A 22630-nucleotide genomic window follows, 5' to 3' on the forward strand; every position below is an offset into this window, starting at 1 on the left:
TTTCGGAAATGTATAATATAACTTGACTGAACTAACACTTCAGAACTTAAAAGTTCTAAAGGGATATAAGGAATGTATCCATGGGGGGGGGGGGGGGGGGCATAGTTAGAAATTGTACCATAGTTTTGACCATAATGTAAAGTAGATTAGTTAACAGTGGGTGTGAAATCTGCTTGGTTTTGGGGTGCCAGTTAATATTAAATTAACAACAATATTCAATGGATCTATACAAGGAGTTTATTAAGGGTACAATACAGGGAAATATACATAGAGCGTAAACTAACTAAGGGACGGAGAGAGGGTAGGGGAAAAAGTGCTCTAACTAAAGATCTGTATACCATCTTATATACATACACACAGCTAACACCCATTGCCCATCCCCATGCCACCTCCACCACTATCTTGGCCAATCCGATGATGATGTAGTCAATAGGTGGCCCCTTACTTCCATATCTTCTTATCACACAAACTTGCAGGACAAGTAATTTGAGTCTTTGCTCTCCCCCCAGATCTGGGAGAATCCCCAGGGGGCAATGACATAGCTGTCCTCAGTGTCTTCTTGTCAGGAAGGCCTTAGTCTCCAGATGTAATAGCACAGTCCATTGTTATCAAGCCAAATCATGTTGAACTTCCAACGTTGCGATCGATTGTTTCCTTAGCTGTTATACCAGTTTTAGTCCATTGACAAAAGTTATACTTTTTTCTTTAAAAAAAAGGCAGTTTTTTTTACTTCTACAAATTCATTAATCCCATGTAAACATTAATGATCTAAATGGGACAAAGAACAGTGATAAAGTATCTTACCGGTTCAATGTTGTAAGTAGCTGCTGAAAGTTTTTATTGTTAATTGGAAAGAAAACTTTTAAGCAAATGGAATCCTAAAGACTTGTAAATTGCAAACATTAATTACGTTGATGTAACTAGAAAATGGAAGGAAATGGACTATGGAAACCAAAGCAATCAAGACATCTAAAAAGTTCCCAAAAACAAAAAATACTGCAACTTTTTGGTCCACTCGAAATCTATTCAAGTTCTTATATTTTATACTGGATTTTACCTTATGAACTACTATTTTTTTTAAGTAATAAAAAAAATTCTAGCTTATTTTTAGGTGTTTATTTTTTCACACTTCAAAGCTATCATTAAATTGACGAGTTAAGTTGCTTGAATCGTATTTGTGTTCCCAGATGGAATTGAGGCTAAACTCTGATGGTTCTTCTTATTGAGTCTTGAGACTGTTCATCTTCTAAATAAACTCTGTCAAGACTGAAGATATTGGAAAATTCCTTGCTAGGAAATTTGTAGATGTTGAAGTGAACCTTTGAGGACTGATCAATGCTATCCATCAGGCCTGGATGGTGTGTGATAAAAAAAATAATGGCTCATACAAACTAATCAACTTTTCACGCTGGCAAAATGTTCACAGCCCTTAAGAATGTTTTCGTGTTAAAATAGAACAATTTGTCCAAAAAAACGAGAAATGTAACGTAACTTACATACAGAACGTGTATTGTTCCTATTTGTCTTAACATAAGCAAAAAACTGAACAGAGAAAAATATGTAGCAGGACCCCTGTTAGATTTCATTTATAATTTGAATCTCTATATTTGGGATAGAGAGCGTGGAGGCAGCTCAAACTTTTGACCCCCTATAATTGTGCCCCTATTGTTACCACCGAGCTAATGTTTTTTACTTACAGACCAAGGCTTATATTTTACCCCTTCCAACAACTCTGTAGGAAAAAAATCCAGTGCTCTGTAGGAAAAAAATTCTTCTACATAAAGAGAACACAGCCCCAAACAGCGAAACCTTACACAATATGATCTGCTTCTGTATCCTAGCTATAAGTAGTATGTTATAGAGCAGGATGAGCTGAGCAGTTTATACATAGTGGAGCACATTTACTTAGTGGGGCATGCTCTTTTTCGTTGGGATTCCCGAAAATTACCGGTTTGCGCCAAATTGCCCCAGGTTTTTGGCGCACGTGGTCAGATTGTGGTGCACGACCTTAGTGAATCGCCGGAAGACCCGAATCCTCGTCAGAGAACGCGCGGCTGGATCACGACAGGACTGGGTAAGTAAATGTGCCCCAGTGTCCTACCTGCAGGCAACATGTTATAGAGCAGGAGGATCTGAGCAGATTGTACATAGTGTCCTCTCTGCAGGCAGAATGTTTATAGAGCAAGAGGAGCTGAGCAGATTGTATATAGTGTCCTATCTGCAGGCATCATGTTATAGAAAAGGAGGAGCGTAGCTGATTGTAAATAGTGTCTTATCTGCAAAAAGCATATTATAGAGCAGGAGGAGATAAGCTGATTACACATACTGTTCTATTTGCAGGCAGCATGTTATAGAGCATGAGGAGCTGGGTAGATTGCACACAGTTTCCTGTCTGCAGGCAGAATGTTATAGAGCAAGAGGAGCTTAGCAGATTGTACATAGTGTCCTATCTGCAGGCAGCATGTTATAGAGCAGGAGGAATTTTTTTTCAGGTTGGGTCCGGGTGCATTTAAACAGTGGCAGCAGTGATTGCAGGTGTAACTGGCAGGAGGTCATGAGCCTGAATCGGTAATGTTTAGCACAGACCGAAATAATAGGTTCGGCTCTACTCATCACTAGAAATAACTGATAGGAAGCAGTCATAAAAATTGTAACATCCAATAAAAGTGTTCAAAATCTTTATGATTATTTTTCTAATTTTTTTCTTTAAATTATATTTTAAATATTTTTATTTATTTATATATTTTTTCACAACAAGTTTACATTGCATGACTTCTACCTTAACAAATTTCCATGCTATTGATTTTCGCACGGATATCTTCTGCCCCCTGTAACATTAGTGTTACATTTTATATTCCTAGCCTCTTCCAGATTCGCTTTATGTTTTAAAGATGTTTGTCAGCTAAATTAGAAAGGATCTAAAAATACTTAAACGATGACACGCTCAACTCTTTAGATCTGACCTGGTTCTAATGAGCAAAATGTCAGTTCATTACAGATATAAATATAATTACAAGTCTGCTAATCATATGGAAACATCTAAATTTGTAATGTGCACGGTGGGTTAAATATGGAAAGTGGAATCCAAATAGAAATTCATTAAAATATGGAACCTGATTTTACTAACATAGTAGTTACAGTCAATGGGGGTCATTTACTAAGGGCCCGATTTGCGTTTTCCCCATGTGTTACCCGAATATTTCCGATTTGCGCCGATTTTCCCTGAATTGCCCTGGGATTTTGGCGCACGCGATCGGATTGTGTTGCATCGGCGCCGGCATGCACGTGACGGAAATCGGGGAGCGTGGCCGAACAAAAAACCCAACGGATTCGGAAAAACCGCCGCATTTAAAAAAAATAAAAAGTGTCGCTGGACTTGCGCTTACCTTCACCAGAAATAGGCTTGTGCATTCAGGCGGGCCTCGGCGGACTTCAGCGCAGCAGCGACACCTGGTGGGCGTCGGAGTAACTACCTTAGTGAATCGCCGGAAGACCCGAATCCACTGCAGAGAACGCGCCGCTGGATCCTGAATGGACCCAGTAAGTAAATCTGCCCCAATCTGTTTGCAGTAGGTGTTAGGTATTGATTCTGGAGAGCCATTCCATCACACCTTTGAGTAGTAGCAAATCTGTAAATTATAGATTTTAGGTGTGGATTATTGTTTATTGGGGGTTTGAAGCTTTGTCAATTTTTTTTAAACATGAGGTTTGGGTCCAAATTAAATAGGATATATCTGATATTGTTCCAGTGTCCTGGAAATCGATACACAATTCCCTCTAGTCCTCTAATACGCCTAAAAAGGTCATATCTTCTTTTGTCTTCAGTGGGTCTTCAGGTTATGTTTGAAAGTGTGGAAGATGGGGAACAGTCTGTGTTTTGGTACAGAGGTCCAAACTACAGTGGTAGCAGCAATAGCAGCTGCTATGGGGCCCGCAGAGTAAGGGGGCCCCAGCATCCGACATTACACACTGAAGAATGAAGTATGCGTATATTTTCTAATGAGGGTAGTAGGGGAGGCTTTGGAGGACACAAGAGAGAAATCATGGAGACGGTTGTGAGAGTTACTGGCAGTAGGGGAATAAAGATGAGCGGATCGGTCAAAATTTTGACACATTTCATAATTGTGAAAATACAAGCCAATGTGAAAACACCCATAGAAATCAATGGTTTTGTGAGGCATCCTTGGAAATCACTAAACTAAAAAACCATGCCAATGTTAAAAGAATCCTTACTTATTTAGAATCAATGTTTCCCCCAGAAGAAGTTAGAACAAAAATTACGAGCAAAGTCGAAATTAATATCATTTGCCTAAAATCAATTCCTAATGTAAACCGAATTGCTGAGCTTATGAGAAGATCGCATGGCGTCCAGTTGATAGTGGAGACATACTGGAGATACATTCATTTACTAATTATATTTCACAAAACAGCACAAGGGATGATGATCAATTTTTAATAAGGAACAGTATCTGCTCCTTCATGCAATGCACTGAGACATTACTAGTAAATCACTATAACAAGCACAGGCTGAATTCATTTGCTTTTTTTCATTGCTTTCGCAGCAATATGTTTTACTAGTTAAATTAGCCTGGAACTATGTAATATCTTTGGAAGCAGAAATTCATTCACATATCAAAGCATAAATTAAACAAGAATACGGAAAATATTGCGGGCGATGGAATGTGAGGAGTGCATTAATATGTGACTTCTAATTGTAACAGATAACAATTCTCTATGTTTTATGAATGCCCATGGCCGGGGAGAATGAAGCTGTCACTTATAGATAGGCTGAGAGGCATATGGTGGCTTGGAGGCGTCAAAGAATTATTCACAAATATTTTTTCCCTTTCTACTAGAAGCGCCATTGTTCAAATGCATTATATTGCCAAGGCTATATCTTAACATATTTTTCTTTAAGGGTTATCTATTCTGCAAAAAAGTTATGTTGAAATATTTGAAGTGTATTTGAGAATTACTTTTGTACTTTCATTTCAAAAGATGTCACAACATTGGGCAAGGCATGTGCAGGGAACGCGAGACTGGTGGTAAAATAGAACAATGGAGAAGCCTTAGTCATTACAGTACAAGTTCTTCATACTTTGCCTTTGAAAAACGTCAAAATTGCCGGATAATCTTTTTTTATGAAACATCGAATTATTCCCCCCCCCACACTTTTTTGGATAGAAAAAGAATACTATACTAAGAATACTCACATCAAACTTGTATCGTGTTCTTGCTGGACTGTCTGGCCCAAACACTCATAAACCGGAACTGAAATCGACATGTCAGCATGTGTTTGACTGGATGTTCAAGCATGCATCAAACTTACTCATGGGCAATAGGTGGTCATATGTGTTTGGTTTAGTGGTCATATCTGGTTACTGCAGATCTGCTGAGAAAAAGCTGATCTGTATGGAGATATCCTATTGGTGTGGTCCAAAGCTTATCAAACCAATTAGAATTTTGGATAATCCAAGGGACAGTATCCCATTAACCATCATGATTTGCTAACCCATTGATTTACATATGGGGATCTGGACGGGTTGGATCTATTTAAGAAGGACACATGGTTCTGGGTTTTGGCCATTGGGTAAGCAGAGATCAAGGCACAAGTCTTAGGGTCTTATGTTCTTGTTTTTGGTTTGTGCCACATTTATTAACACAGAATGTGCAATAGTTCATCCAAATCTGGGAACACTGTAGGGGTCAAAATAAAGATAAATCCTAGTGATTTACAGGTAAGAAAAAAATAACTATAAAGTAATTTTAGAAGTCAGTTTTTTATACTTCCAATCTTCCAATTAATCATATGTTCAAATGTATTATATGGCTGAGGCTATGGGGGTCATTTACTAAGGGCCCGAATCGCACGTTTTGTCGGGTTACCAGAATTTTTCCGATTTGCACCAAATTGTCCCGGGTTTTTGGCGCACGAGATCGGATTGTGGCCGGCATGCATGCGACGGAAATTGGGGGGCGTGGCCGTCGCAAAACCCGACAGATTCAGAAAACCGACGGACTTCAGCGCAGCAACGACACCTGGTGGACATCGGGCGCACTACCTTAGTGATTCGCCGGAAGACCTGAATCAGCGTCGGAGAACGAGATGCAGGATCGCGAATGGACCAGGTAAGTAAATCTTAACATATTAAGTAAGTCTTAACATATTATTCTTTAAGGGTTATCTATACCACAAAAAAAGTTATGCTGAAATATTTGAAGTGTATTGTAGAATTACTAATTTACTTTCATTTCAAAAGATGTCACAACATTGGGCAAGACGAGGTGCGGGGAACTCGAGACTGGTGATAAAATGGAACAATAGAGCAGCCTTAGTCATTACAGTACTTCATACTTTTGCCTTTGAAAAACATCAAAATTGCCGGATAATCTTTTTTTATGGAACAATGAATTATTCCCCCCATTCTTTGTAATTCAATCATTTATTAAAGGTTTTAACATAGTAAAAACATGTATAACGTGTAACAATCCAAAAAGGTAAGGAAAAAACAGAAGGTAGTATAAAACTTGTACAATACATTCTCAGGTGGTCGTTGGTAGACAATAATCGATTTGTAGAATAAACAGTAAGTTTGGGCCCGTCTTTTCAGGGAGGATCGGCATAAACAGATAACCAGGAATTCTCAAGAGTCACTGCGGAGGATCACATATGTCATGTGATGTATTTGGGAGGGTACCACTTAAGGCGGGTTATGTTCCCCTGGCTCTTTGACTCCGACAGCCGGGCAGATTTAGCAGTTATCAACAGAGGATTGTAAGAGAACGATTAGTGGCATCTGCACATAGTCAAACATATTGAAACATCGCATTGAGAAGCGTACACCCCGCCCCCATTTTTTGGATAGAAAAGAATACTATATATATTTTCAGTATATATACCAGTGAGGTTGATGCGTGTGCTTGCTGGAACATCCGGCCCGAACACTCATAGACCGGAACTGAACTCAGCATGTCAGCATGTGTTCAACCACATGTTACAGCAAGCACTTATGTGAGTTGTATGCATCTAACCCACCCATGGGCAATAGGCAAAAACATGGATAGACCATCTTAAAAAAATGTTCTCAAAAAAGTATGGTGAGGGTTCAATCATGCTATTCTCAGCAGTTGATAGAAAACAGCTCTGTGTTTGGTTTAGTGGTCATATCTGGTTACTGCAGATCTTCTGAGAATAGCTGATCTCTAAGGAGGTAAGGAGATGAGCTTTGGACACCACCAATAGGATACCAAACTAATTAGAATTTTGGAGAATCCAGAGGACAGTATCCCATTGACCATCATGATTTGCAAACTCTTTCAGTTACATACAAGGATCTGGACTGCTTGGATCTGTTCAACCAGGGCACATAGTGCTGGAGCATGGCACCAAGGATTTAAGCAAAGATTAGGGCACAGGTCTTAGGGTCTTAAAGTCTTGTTTTTTGTTTGTGCCACATTTATTAACACAGAATATGTAACAGTTTTTCCAAGTCTGGGGATACTATGGGTTCGAAATGAAGATACATCCTAGTGATTTACAGGTTTAAAAAAATGCCGTAACTATAAAGTAATTTCAGGTCAGTTTTTTAATACTCTATAAAGAAATCTACCAATTAATCATGAAACATATTTTGATACTATCCCACCATGTTTCTAGATATAACATCTTTCAGGGTTATTTCATTATGGTATAGTTCACCAGACTATAACGGAACGTTGTGAAGTCGGTTATTTTACACTATATATCAAAGCTTCTAAATGTTTCTCATGAGGAATTAAAGTTATTTCATCAAACAGACTCAAGACTATAAATCCATCTTCCCGATTCCCATTTATAACATAAATAAAATCAAGAGCCTGGACGTTCAAAGAGATGTACGTTTTTGTTATGTGTTATATATAGGGATGGTATGAATCCGAACCTGGACTTCATTAGGGGTCCAGATTTGGATCCAAAACAACCACCTCACTAATAACAACCATGATCGGTGTTAACTGTTTAACTTTACTGATGGCATTTCAATCCATGCACAGGGCAGCACATGAATACCTGCATGCATGCCTTGCATTGATTTAAATGCCACCAGTGACTTTGCCGGTGGCATTTAAACAGTTAACACCCACAATCAGTGCCAGAATCTATCATGGGTTTTAGAGAGGGCGTGGTCTGGGTTTTATTAAGTGGGTCCACTTATCCATACATAGATATTTTTGCTTGGTACCTCCATTTTTAGATTTTTATTGTTTGTTAGGGGTTAAATAATATATTTGTGCCAACGTTACTTAAAACTAAATATTCTAAGAGAAGTAAAAAACAAAATGGCTACTTGTATTGGCTGTGACCCAAATAAGTGTTCTGCAGGACAACAAAGCTTGGGTAATTCAGATGCCTACCTGGTGCACTCTTTTGTGATGTGTTTAGCACATCAAGGTGTATGTTTTTCACTGCTACAGGAGCTGTTGCTTCCTTTTTGGGGCTTGGGCCACTTAGGGCACATTTTGTTCCTACATTTCATTGGCTGTGAATAAGGCACCACTTAAACTTTAAAACACAAGTGTCAAACACTAAAATTGAATGTCAGGGTTCTGGATCAGTGGACCCTCTGGATCACTGCGGGAGGTGGTACTAGCCGACACCTTGGACTGGAATCTAAGTGGAACCTGGTCTTCACCAGAGTCCGCCACAGAGCGGGATGGTCTTGCTTCAGTGGGGTGCCATCAGGTCATTCCACAGGTGCGACTAGCCCGTGGTGGCAGCCAAGGTAGTGGTACCTTACCTTAGGAAACAGTCTAGTAGTCAGGCTCAAGTGAGCAGTTAGGGCAGGCAGCAAAGGTACAAGGTCAAGTCCAAAACCAGAGTCAGCAAAAAGAGATCTAAGCAGATGGGAAATTTGAACACTGGAAAATGAGAACACACACGGGAATGAAGGAACAGGAATGCAGGAAGAGGAATACAGGAAGAGCAATGGAGGAACACAGGGAGCTTTCTCTTCACACAAGATGGCTTGAAGATCCGTCAGAAAAACCTGGGAACAGCCGGCCTTTAAGGAAACCTGGAAGTTCCAGCTCCAATCAGCAGTGCGCTGGCCCTTTAAATCTTTGAGTGCTGGCACGTGCGCCCTAGGGAGCGGGGATGCGTGTGTGGACCAGGCAGGATGGGATCAGGAGCGTGGAGAGATGATTTTGGTGCAGGGACCCGAGCGGCGCCTCGGAGAGAGACACGGGGGACATTTAACAGTTCTATGCTGATGGATATTGGATAAACCAGGGAATAGGAAGCATTGTTATGTACAGTGGGGGTGTAAAATAGGAGAGAAAAAAAGACATGTAAGGTATTTGATAGACCACAAAGTTAGAAAAAGGTAGGCAAAAAACTTTTTGTTCAATAGTCAATTAAATGTAATCAATAACCTGATTTGTCTCCTCTACCCGTTGGCAAGCTCTTCTAATTACCTGTCTTACCTGTTCTCCTTGGACTGGCCAAAAGGAGAGGAAACACATGAGGAGCTTGGAGGAACTTTACAGAACATAGGGATACAAGTTTCATGCTTACCTTTGTGGTCTGATGAAGGGTGTTGAAACACTTTGCCCATGTATAGTGCTCCTAATGTTTACCCTTTGATAAAACCTCCATCGCAGCACTTTCGATCTCTGTTTTTTTTTCCAATATCCCTACCATAGGCTAAAATTGAAATTTTATTTATGGGGATAATCATCAGAAGAGATGATGAATAGAGGGCATGAGTGATTGCCTTAACAGTGGACCTATTAGTTAGTAATCAGGTTTTTAATACTTAAGGATATGATAGTCTTAGTTACTGTTGTAAATTGTTTGATTTGTGTGATTTGATTTGTACTTGAATTGATTGAATACTCGACAAAATCAAGTTTTAACAATCTACAGTATTCTAGTTTTGCTTCAAATATACTGTAAAACTACTTTCTTTTCTAATGAATTTTACTGGATTGGAAAGAAGGATGGATAGATATATGATGAAACTTTGTAATGTAACTTTTTTGCCTGAAAAATGTCTATACTGTATCTTATTAGCTCACTCCTGCCTGCTAAACTGCTTAGGTGTTCATTTCATGAGTCTATGATGAAAGGAGGAGGAGTCAAATAGAAATGACATAGATAGATACTTTACATTCTTCATTCTCCTTCAAGCTGTTTTTTAACATTATGGGGCACATTTACTTACCTGGTCCATTCGTGAACCCTCGGCGTGTTGTCCGACGTGGATTCGCGTCCTGCCGGGATTCACTAAGGTCGTGCGCCCGATATCCCCCAGGTATCGCTGCTGCGCCGAGGTCCGCCGGAGTTCACCATCTTCTTCCTTGGTGCTTTAATAATACCGTGTTTTTTCCGAATCCGTCAGGTTTTCGAATGGCCATGCCCCCGATTTCCGCCGATGCAAGTCGGAGCTGATGCGACACAATCCTATCGTGTGCACCAAAAGACCCGGGCCAATTCGGCCCAAAACTGTAAAATTCGGAAAACCCGACGGAAATGCGCGATTCAGACTCTTAGTAAATGTGCCCCTATATGTGAGTAATGTCTCAAATTTTTAAATGAACTATTCATTTACAAGAAATATTTGAAATGAGGGTTGTTCTTTAAGTTATGTTATACTGAAACTTTTCATCATTGCTGTGAACTCACCAGATGACCTGCTGGTACCATAGTAGACCTATGTAATTATTGAGTCTGATGAAAGAAATGTAAAAAAAGGATAAATAGGACCATTTATCAGAAAGAGAAGCAGATCCAAACAGCAAAGTCTGGGTTTGTACTTTATCAATTCGCATCCCCCAGACCCTACCCCAGACTTCATTAGAAGTCCCGGTTCGGGTCCAGCTCAAACCCCCTGCCAGTAATGCACCGATCATGGATGTTATTTGTTTATATAATTAAATCAAAACACCAGTCACCAACTCTTGATTTCCTTGCTGCCATTGCATAAATTGGTGCTCGGACCCACAAGGCAAAAATGAAGACTGAAGACTTTATAGATATCCAGCACAACATTCTTTTCCAAGATTTTGTTCAGGTTTAATTAGTTATTCAGTTTGATTCATGCATTGGATAAAAACATGTCCAATATTGATGCGTTTGACAATTAACCTTATTCCTGATCTATTCACTGTTAAAATATATATGGGCTCATTTACTAAGGGTTGCGCTGCTCACTTTTGTCGCACTGTGCACTTTTTTCGGGGATTACATGGCTTGAACAGGTGTTTTAAGAAGTGTCTGCACCAGGATTTTGGTGCACGTGATCCTGCTTTGGCACAGCTGCGCTGGTTTCCATGAGACACAATTTAGGGGGTGTGCCGTCTGACGATCCGACTGATTCGGACTGAGCGTGGGATTTAACTTTCAAATTGTGTTGCAAGCCCATGCACTTAGATGCACCACTAAAAAGATGGGGAACTCTGTTGGACCTGAGCGGGGAAGTGACACATGCAGGATATCGGGCACACAATCTTAGTGAATCATGACACAGTGCATTTTTGTCGGACAATGTACTTTCAGTGAACTCCAGCGGTTGGGTAAGTAAATCCGCCCCCTAACGTTGTAATATATCATAAAATCTTTTTGGCACATGATGTTATTGAGGAGTGATGGTCCTCCCGTCAAATATTTAAATACCAGTGGTGACTTTGCTATTGTCAAATCAATAGCTAATGGCACCAATCGCGGGTGTTAGGAGGGGCGTGGTCCTGGTCTGGGTTGGTTACTGGCACCCTATCCCGAGCATAAGTGAGTTCTCTCTTCCCTATTTACCACCTTAACCAACCCCAACTTGGTTAACATCTTTTCATAAGCATTTTTCTATTATTCCAATTTTTCTGTACTACTTATGTCTCTTTACTGTCAGATGGTTGGAACCACCAATCTGACAAACATTACAGGGTAGTTACAGACCCATAATGCTAATAATGGGGTGGGTGGTCCTTGGGATAAATCAGACAGCCTAGCTCCACCCATTTGACAACAGAGAACCAAAAACTAATGATATTGATTGCTTAAAAATGGTGAGGGCTAGGGAGAAAATCACTATGCTGTGATCAGAGGAGAGGTACCTATAAAATTGGATAACAAAAAAATTAGACTGTTTTATGTCCAATAGTAATTTCAGTATAGTTATTCTTTATATGTATGTATTTGATGGAGAAATGAAAAATTAATTGAAAGCCAATTACGTTGGAATTTTTATTTTACCTCTTGGATTAAAAATAAAAAGAGCATTTAGCGATAGAAAAGCAGATGTTCCCTTCCTTCTTTCTTTCCTGTATAATTGCTATTGAAATGCAATTAAAACAAATATAACAAAGCTAATTCATAGATTCCCATCTGCTTTCAGCCTCATGTTTACTTTCGGTATATTTCTTTCGCACTTTCGCAGGCAAACATGCTGATTCTTCACTACGTACAGTTCTCTAATAAAAGTTCTTCAAATGTCCTATTTTATTACCAAAACTAAAGTCAAGATGTGTTCTACAATACAAAACCCATACGAGAACCTTCTAATAACACAGTCCTGGCAGGTGCCTCCAGATTTTCAGCAGATGTATTTGGTCATTTTATGTTTTTCTTTTCTTTTAGATGAATATAAAATATGAGCCTTTGTTCATTTTATGTCCCCGTCAAGGGATTTCCTGGATTTTTGATGGCAAGAATTATATCACATTACCCACATGAGAAGTGACTGGAATCTGTCAGGATTTATTGGGATCAGTCAGAATTTATTAGGATCTTCTTTTCAAGCTGTCCTGACTCAACTGTTAATGTAGGCCATAATATTGGTGCTGTGTAGAGCCTAACATTGTTGACCTCTACATGTATTTGAATTAAATCTTTCTCCAGTGTTTCTGGAATTGTGACAAGTGACGAGCACACTAGAACCACAATGTTAAGGTCCATGTCAACATTGTGAGTTTGGTCCCCTGTCCCGGGACTTTGACCAGAAGTTCAGGTTTGACTCTGGTGTTCTGCTTAACCAGGGCTGGTGACACTGGCGATTTGTATTGACATGTGCAACCAGCTTTTGAAAGCCAGGTAAACAGGTAGTCAATTTTTGGTTCTAGCCGTGTTCAGGTTCCGTACCTGAACCAGAATGGGTCTGCGCATCCCAACTTGTGCCTTTACCCAGGGCTATGCTATGTTTAAGGCTTTGACATCTTATGTCAGAGCTGGAGGTGTGTGTCACAGGTGCCAGTTGAAGTCAGGGCCGGCGCCAGTACTGGGCATACCTGGGCAACTGGGGGGGGTCTATATAAGGAATCCATGAGAGTGAGGGGTCTGTACCTAATAAATCCATAGGGTGTAAGGAGGGCTTATATAAAATAACTTTGAAGGGGCTGTACATAAAATAACCATGAGGGAGTTTTTTGGTATGATAAACTATGGAATATTTTAAGGAACAGAAGACTGTTTAAGTCCATGAATTTTGAAGGGGCCCACTGAGGCTCTTTCACTCAGGAGCCTACTGAAACCTGGAACTGACCCTAGTTGTAGCGATGGACCTGGACTGCAGGGGTCCTGGCACTCCTATTAAACTCTCCTGTCTGTTCATTTAGTATAGGACAGGTAAAAAAATGAAACTCCTCAACAGTGCAAGGTAAAATCTTGTCTTCATCTGAAGAGCCTTTATTTCAGATTATGTACAATAAAACATGGCAAGTATTTTCCCCCACACGTGCAAATGAGGTAACAAATAGCCTACGCGTTTCTGGTGCTCAATGCACCCTTAGTCTTGACTTAACTTCCATTGAATGCACTGGAATAGGAACGGCTCCCGTGCAACACCCGCGTCACATGACCAAGGTGTAGCCAAAGGGCGGACCGGCGGACCTCTAACATTCAGAATAGACAAATGAATAGATTTCTTTATCACATGCATATCCGATAATGTTAGTCACTGATCCCGGATGCTGCAAATATTCCAGTCCGGAGTTTGACACTCTGGACGGATCGTAACAAATTCTAAAATATACATTCTATTCAGAGAACACGATCCTATCTGTCATTACTGCATGATAAATTTCCCTCTGACACAATATGAGTATATAAAGTTCAAGCCTTAATTATACATGTTCCATATGAATATGACAGAAACACATGCCCAATAAGAACAAGACCCAATTTAGTGCCTGATACTGGATCTTTTTTCTTTTATAACAACTTTTTTTTACAAAATCTTATTAAACAAAAAGGAGAAAATATTATAAAATAATATATCCAACAAACATGATATCACACACCATATGCATTTTTTCATGGTTCACTATAAGCCCAATAAAAACATTTTCTCTCCCCCCCCCCTTTATCACCTCCCCCCTCTTTCCCCTCCCCTTCCCATTCCCCCCTCCCTTTCCTTACATCTGCAAAACTCCTTTCCCAATTAATAGGTAAGAACGAGGCATTCAGTGCTATTCTAATGTCGCAGCAAAAATTTGTCGATTTGGAAGTTCCAAATATCTTTAAATATCTGTAGTCAAACATCTAAAATACTATAAGTACATGCGCAAACACTACAATGTTCTCCAAAATACATTAAAACAACATCAACATAAAAATGGACAACAATAGTGGGCGATTTTGCTATTAGAACCTTGTGTATGGTGATTTTATAGATGACATATGGTGAATGTGTTGCTATTATGCTGTCTATGAGAAAATTTCAAGTAAAAAAAACTATTCTGAATGCAGATTTGTGCTTAATGTGTTCTATAGATGAGATTTTTATGTAAACATTTACCATATGTTGTCTATAAAAAGGTGCAGTATGCTCAAGGTTACACTACTAAAGCCGATGTAAAAAAAACTCTGTACATACTGTACAACATCTGAATTTTGTGCTGTATCAGCTTAAAACTGTACCGTAAGTTGATGAGTGCCATAAAATAAAATTTTTAGTTTCTTAACATTAGAGACTACACATAAAAACGGTACATTTAAAGGGAACTGTTACCACCTGCAGTCTCGAGAATAACCTTCATGCAGCTGCACTTGAGACTGCAGGTGGTAAAGGGTCAGGTGATTTGAGTCCCCTAAGATGCTCACCACACGTAAGGTCAAGGTCAGTACAGTACTCATTGCATTTGCTCCCAGTCTTTATAGCATGCTCAAGAAGTGAGATGTACTGATCTTGGCTTCAGGGCCCATGAAGGGCACATGCGCTTGGGGGTCTGAAGTGGACTAAAATCTCCCTCTTGGAATCTTGGTAGGTTAAAAAAGTTTCAACACCCCATGATTAGAGATGAGCGAGCACTAAAATGCTCGGGTGCTCGTTGTTCGAGACGAACTTTTCCAGATGCTCGAGTGCTCGTCTCGAATAACGAGCCCCATTGAAGTCAATGGGAGACCCGAGCATTTTTCAAAGGGACCATGGTTCAGGAATAAAATGTGTTATTTAATTGAAAAAGAATGTCTTCTGATAAGTTAGCAGATGTATGCAAACATCTGCAATCTATTCTTCACTGTTCCGTGCGAATATTATCTCCCGACAAGTTAACAGATGTGAAGAACAGTGAAGAATAGAATAAAAACAGTGAACACAGGATCATTTAAGTGAAAAACGCAGTGAAAAACACAGTGAAGAATAGATTACAGATGTTCGGCACATCTGCTTACTTGTCGGGGTGATACGCTGTCCCGGGATCGCTCCTCTTCTTCCACTGAAGTCTCCCCGTGCTGCCCGATGTCTCCCCGTGCTGCCTGATGTCTCCCCCGTGCTGCCCGATGTCTCCCCCGTGCTGCCCAATGTCTCCCCGTGCTGCCCGATGTCTCCCCCGTGCTGGCCGATGTCTGCCCCGTGCTGCCCGATGTCTCCCCCGTGCTGCCCGATGTCTCCCCCGTGCTGCCCGATGTCTCCCCCGTGCTGCCCGATGTCTCCCCGCTGCCCGATGTCTCCCCGTGCTGCTTGATGTCTCCCTGCTGCCGTTCCGCGCGTATCTCCCGACAAGTAAGCAGATGTGCCGAACATCTGTAATCTATTCTTCACTGTGTTCTTCACTATCTTTTTCACTTAAATGATCCTGTGTTCACTGTGTTCACTGTTTTTATTCTATTCTTCATTGTTCTTCACTGTGTTTTTTTAATTAAATGCTCGATCTCGAGCAGGGGAAATACTCGTCCGAGCAACGAGCCGTTTCGAGTACCTAAATACTCGAACGAGCATCAAGCTCGGACGAGTATACTCGCTCATCTCTACCCATGATAAGTCATCATTTTTGGGTCTTGTTTTTACACTGTTTCTTAAAACCTTGCACCTTAAAACAAAAATTTTTAAAAGTGTAGTTATGCTTCAAATACGCAAACAGAGATCCTCAGAACATTTCTCTTAGTAATGCACCTTCCTTTTGAAGTCAAATATATTTACATACTGGGGCTTGTTTACTAAGGGTTCGCACTTTTTTAGGCGCAATTGCGACGACTTTCATACTTTCATGCAACAGAAATTGGGGGGACAGGCCATCGGACGATCCGACTGATTCGGACTGAGCTCGGGATTTAACTTTAAAATTGTGTTGCAAGACAATGCACTTACATACACCAGGAAGAAGAAGGTGAACTCCGGCGGACCTGAATGGGGAAGTGACACATGCAGGAAATTGGGCGCATGATCTTAGTGAATCGCGGCAAAGTTCATTCTCATCGGACAACGCACAGTGGAGATCGCGCAGGCCCGGGTAAGTTAATGTGCCCTACTACCAAGAACCAGCTACAGCAGCAGTTGTGGGCCGCAGTGGCTGCACAGTTGTCTAAATGGCGTTATCAACGAGCCTCTGTAAACACACAACTGTCACCATGATACCAGGCTTAAAGGAAACCTACCACATGAAATAGTACTTGTAAGCTTCAAATACCGAGCACCAGCTCAGGGTGAGCTGGTGGCGGAGTATATTGTGGTTTGGGGTTTAAACTCTTTTGGAATCTTTATATGTGAAGCAGCTTCGCCGCACGGTGGTACACGTTCAGCACACAATACGCGCGACCGAGCGTACCACCGTGCGGCAAAGCTGCTTCACATATAAAGATTCCAAAAGTGGAGGGAGCAACAAGGGGTCCCCATAAGACCCTGTTCTTGTTATCTGTGGGGATCTCATCCCTGAGGCCCCCACGATCAGCAAGTTAGGCTAACTTGTTTAATGGGAAAACCCCTTTAATCGTGTTTATGTTGTGCTGCTCTGGCTTTTCTATGTTTGGTATCTATCTATTTATCAGAAATATGTTTTTCAAACAATAGCTCATTTACAATAACTTTGATAAAATTGGGCCACACGGTGACTCGGTGGTTAGGGGTTAGCACTACAGCCTTGCAGTGCTGGGGTCCTGGTTCAAAGTCCCATCCAGGTCAACATCTGCAAAGAGTTTGTACGTTCTCTACGTGTTTGTATGGGTTTCCCCTGGGTCCTCCGGTTTCCTCCAAAAACATACTGGTAGGTTGATTAGATTGTGAGCCCCATTGGGGACAGGGACTGATTTGACCAGCTCTGTGTAGTGCTGCTAAATCTGTGTGTGTTATATAAATAAAGGAATTAATATAAAATACAATGGAATATGTTGAACTGAAGTGTTTTTTGTCCATGTGTGATGCAAAATGTTAAAAAAAACGTATTCGATTTGTTCTATGGAAATTCTGATTACTGGTAATTTTCAGGGTTGTACAGCGATGAAGACTTGTCATATTATTTGATTATCATCTAAATAGATTTGTTTTCTTTCTAGAACAAAAGTTTGAAAAACAAACTAATGTCGGGAAACAAGCTTTGTGGTCTCCGTGCTGAAGAGGTGAGTGCCCTGATCTTCTCTTGTGACGGCTGAAAGCAGATGAATCCTCTAGGCAATTTCTTTAAGATTCCGTATAATTCTGTTTCATTCATTGTGTTCTAATACTTCATGCTACGCCACAGTTCTGTAACATTTGTAAGGTGACAATATGTGTCATGATGCATGTAGAATGAAGTACTTGATCTTTTCACATTGATATAATAGGATATGAAAAAAACTTGGAAAACATAATAGAAATACCTCAACTACAATCTGAGATGTGTTTCTTGATAGAATAAAGTTATTTCTTCAATACAAGAGACATTTCTTGAGAAAGCTTAATCTGAGCTCTCAGAGATCTGGCTGTAATCTATAATGTTGGTTGATCTCTAATATTTTATCTGTATGCAAATAAGCTCCTTGGTGCACTAGGGGTGTGGCCTTGATGATGATGCACCTGCTTTCTTTTTTCTACCCTTCCCAGTGCTGCCCATCACCACCCCTTTCCATAATGATTGACATCCACCAGATAAATAAGACATAAAAAAGTACCAGCATCCCTGGCCAAACCCCAAGAAGCTCATTTTTATAAAGATCAAACATATACTGTATATACTCCAGTATAAGCCTTGCTTTTCAGCACAAAAATTGTACTGGTTGTTTCTTCTTATTGTGACTCTCATGGCTTCTTGGCAATGTAAGCAGAGTAATGTCTATAACCCCTTTCTAACTCCCTCTTGAGGGGGCTCTGCAGAACATGTTATTAATGAGGACCAGTACTGGACATTTTAGAAATGAGGGGAGGCTGCTGCTGGACATTTTATTATTGAGAAGAGGCTGACACATTTTATTAATTAGGGGACTCTGCTCGACATTTTATTAGAGAGGGGGCTTTGCTAAACCTTTTATTAATAATGAGACTGCTCTGGACATTTCATTAATGAGGGGGAAGCTGTTGGATATTTTATTGATGAGGGTAGGCTGTTGGAGGTTTTAAAAATGAGGGGAGGCTGCTGAGGAGATTTTATTAATGATGTGCTCTGCTGGAAATTTGATCAATTATGCGAAGCCACTGCTGGACATTGTATTAATGAGGAGGGTCTTCTGGAAATGTTTTTAATGAGGGGAGGCTGCTGAACATTTTCTTAAAGAGAGAGGGCAGCTGGACCTTTTTTTTTAATAATGGGGGCTCAGGTGGATATTTTATTAATGGGAAACTAATTACCAGACTAATTAATGTAGCTTTGGTATGCATTGTGCGAAAATGGGGATCTAAGGAGTACCCAAAAGTAGAACATTGGCTTAACCTGTCCTTAAAGATTAAAAATTTCGAATGTAGTTCGGCTAAGTTCAAATCCTTAAGATCTAAAAAAACGAAATTTTGGAACATCTGGCATTAGGGAACCCCCCCCCCCTTTTTTTTTTTTGGTTTTGTTTTCTTTCCTTCACCCAGCGGGCCCAAGGGCAGGGAGGGGGGTGGGTATGGATTGTAATACATTTATACGGTTATTTATGTTGGATGATATTTGTGTGATGTTAATCAGGATACGTAAAGTATATATTTTTGTGAGTGTTAGTAACTTACCTGCTATGTACGATGTGTATCCTTTTTTGATAAAGAAATAAATATTTTCAAAGAGAAACAAAAAAAAAGAAAAAAAGGGGAAAAAAAAAATGAGGGGAAACTACCAGACATTTTACTAAATTGAAGCAGCTGCATTTCCTAGGCTTATACTCAAGTAAAAATAACCTTTCTGGGGTTTTTTTGAGTAAAATAAGTGGCCTCAACTTATACTTTGGTTAGCTTTTACTCGAGTATACACTGTATTTGTTCTAATGCAACATTGAAAACCAGGAGAGGTCTGGAAAGCTTATAATGTGCCTTTCACTATACTGGTTTAACATAAGAGCTATTTTGAACAAGAGAAAAGGTAAGGGAGGACACATCTTACAAAAGAAGTTATTTTAAAATTATTAAACATATATAAAAGAGCCAATACAGATTTTTTTATTATTTGTAGCAACATTTCCATGAAATCCATCTGGGGGAATTCAATAAGAATGGTAAGTTAAATGTTAGTCTTAAAGGAAACCTACCACTTGAAGTGGCAGGTATAAGAGGGAACTACCGAGCACAAGCTCAGGGTGAGCTGGTGCTGGAGCTTATTTTTGTTAGTGTTTTAAACCGCAGTATCGCGATTTAAAACACTTTTTAAACTGTATGGCCGAAGCTGCTTCGGCGCAGGGAGGTATGTGCTCGGCGCACCATGCGCGCGACCGTGCACGCGGCTACATAGGAAGTGAATGAGAGCCGCGGGCACGGTCGCGCGCATGGTGCACCGAGCGCGTACCTCCCTGCGCCAAAGCAGCTTCGGCCATACAGTTTAAAAAGTGTTTTAAACCGCGATACTGCGGTTTAAAACACTAACAAAAATAAGCTCCGGCACCAGCTCACCCTGAGCTGGTGCTCGGTAGTTCCCTCTTATACCTGCCACTTCAAGTGGTAGGTTTCCTTTAAAATGATCCCCAGCTGAGCTCTGGAGCCCATATCTACTAAGAAGCTCCAGCCAAGTTGGACCTAAGGCAAGGATTGGTCTGGCAGTTTCTTCACTGTTTCACATCCCTACACACCCACCACCCACCCCATTCCTTGCTCTTTCACACCCAAAGGAGCAAGCAGGTCAAGGCAGACAACAGGAAACTGGCATGGAGGGGGGATTTTATGTGCCTTCTCTGCTAGAAAACTGGTAGAAAACTGGCAAAGAAGGAATAATGAATTTCCCCTTTCTGTCTTCTGCATGGTAATTAAGTCCTTTCTCTATGATTTGCTAATGTTGGATTGTTTGATTTACTAAAAAATAAGAAGTATACAATTATTGTATTTTTAACATTTTTCATTCATTTTTTTCAGTCTAAACGCATTCAGGCCCAACTGAAAGAGCTCCGGTATGGAAAGAAAGACTTAGTTTCCAAGGTACCTTTATATCTCGTCGTATTTCTTGGCATGGCAATGTTACTCAAAGTTTTGTTTTTGTTGCCTTATGTAAAATGTACTGTGCTGTTTTCGGGCAGTCAACCATTTTGCTAGGTTAAGTTGAAATAATTTGTTTGTATAAATTACACATCTATGGTCAGGGACTGTAAAGGTGGACATAGGTAAATATTGGCTGGTCAATGGCCAATAGTAATGACTACAAATCATCAGTTTCTCAGAATTAAGAGAAACTGTACATCGCTATCATTTTGTGTGCTCCAAATGAATATTTGGCATGACCACTCTTTGACTTCAAAGCAGCATCAATTCTTCCGAGTATAATGCTACACAATTTCTTGGCAGGGAGGTCTTGGCAGGGAGAACTGAGCTCACATCTTTTGTGGATGTAGATTTGCCCACATATCTCTTCATGGAGACCTTAACTTGATGATGGCTCAGGCTATTTTAGGAAATATCCAGAACTAGCGATGAGTGGACCTATTTGCTCATTCATGAACCCAAACCTGAAAGTTTGACTCTGATTCTGGGACCAGAATGCTGGCCCATACCTAGAACGCCCATAATCATTGCTGACATTGATCACTGGTGTTACTCCTTGAATGCCGCCGGCAAAGCTGCCATATTCCCAAGGATCGGTCCCTTTACGTGGAGCGATTATCCCTTTGAAAGGCAGCTTTGCTGGCGGCATTTAAATTTTGGCAATGGCTTTGCCAGCACTGATAATGGTTGTTTGGTATTCAGATTGAACTACTGGTTATAGTCTTGATTTGGGGAACCCAAACCACAGTTTTAGGCATGGGGTTGTCCAGGTTCGCTCAACACAAACCAGAACGCTTCCCAAAAAAAAAAAGCATAAAAATATAAAATGTCTCAAGGCAAGGAAGATCATATAGAGATTTGCATCTCTGTTGGCAAGTATTCCCATAGTATAAACTAAAACAGAAAAATATAACCCCTTCACAATATTATTTTACTGTAGTCTGTGATTCACTACAGTGGAGTGTTCTTTCAAGATTTAGAAACATTTTAAAAGGAGTTGAAAAAAAGAAAGATGTTTTTCTTATTGCAAGAGTCTTAAAAGACAAAGCCAAAAACCTCGTTAAAATTCACTCTAGGCAGCCTTCCTAACCATATATAACAAAAGGCAGCTAAGACTTGTTGAAATGGACTTCATTTGAATGAATTAGGCTATTTGCAGGCACTGGCTCCATATATCTCTGTCTCTAGCATCACTATGAGCTGTGGCGCCTGCACAATGCATCTAGAAGCTCGTATACGTCGTAGCTGAATAGGTATTGTGGCATAGACGTAAAAAGAAATGTCTTAAGTTTATAAATTTTTGGTATAGATGCAAAATCCACAATAGAGTATATGCAAATATCGTAATCCAATATCTATTGCTGGTCAATATACTGGGGCACATTTACTAAGAGTCCACAGAATGCATTTCCGTGTGGTTTCCCGAATTTTTCCATTTTGCGGAGCAATTAACTGGGGTTTTTGGCGCATGCGATCGGATTTTGATGCATTGGCTTTCATGCAACACAAATCGGGGGGCGGGCCGTAGGACAATCCGACGGATTCGGACAATGTGCGGGATTTAACATCTCAAATTGTGTCGCAAGACATGCACTTTCATACACCGGGAAGAAGAAGGTGAACTCCGGCGGACCTCAGTGGGGAAACGGCAGATGCAGGATCTCGGGCGCACGATCTTAGTGAATCGTGCCGGACTTCATCTTCGTCGGACCTTCCGGATCAGGGATCGGGACTGGACTGGGTAAGTAAATGTGCCCCTTTGCGTTTTTCATACATAGTTTTCAGGAGGGATTTATAAAGGGGTTTCCCAGGTAAAA

General features: G+C 40.4%; 1 protein-coding gene across 2 annotated transcripts in view; it reads left to right on the top strand.

Moving 5' to 3' along the window:
* LUZP2 (leucine zipper protein 2) overlaps nt 1–22630 on the top strand; it is a 394297-nt gene that overhangs the window by 254651 nt on the left and 117016 nt on the right. For both annotated transcript variants that reach the window (XM_072118540.1, XM_072118541.1), the window contains exons 6-7: nt 17738–17800; nt 20691–20753. In XM_072118540.1, the coding sequence (XP_071974641.1) occupies nt 17738–17800; nt 20691–20753 (126 nt within the window). The remainder of the gene's footprint in view (nt 1–17737; nt 17801–20690; nt 20754–22630) is intronic.

The sequence above is a fragment of the Engystomops pustulosus genome, chromosome 7 (assembly GCF_040894005.1).
Source record: "Engystomops pustulosus chromosome 7, aEngPut4.maternal, whole genome shotgun sequence".
NCBI classification, from domain to species: domain Eukaryota; kingdom Metazoa; phylum Chordata; class Amphibia; order Anura; family Leptodactylidae; genus Engystomops; species Engystomops pustulosus.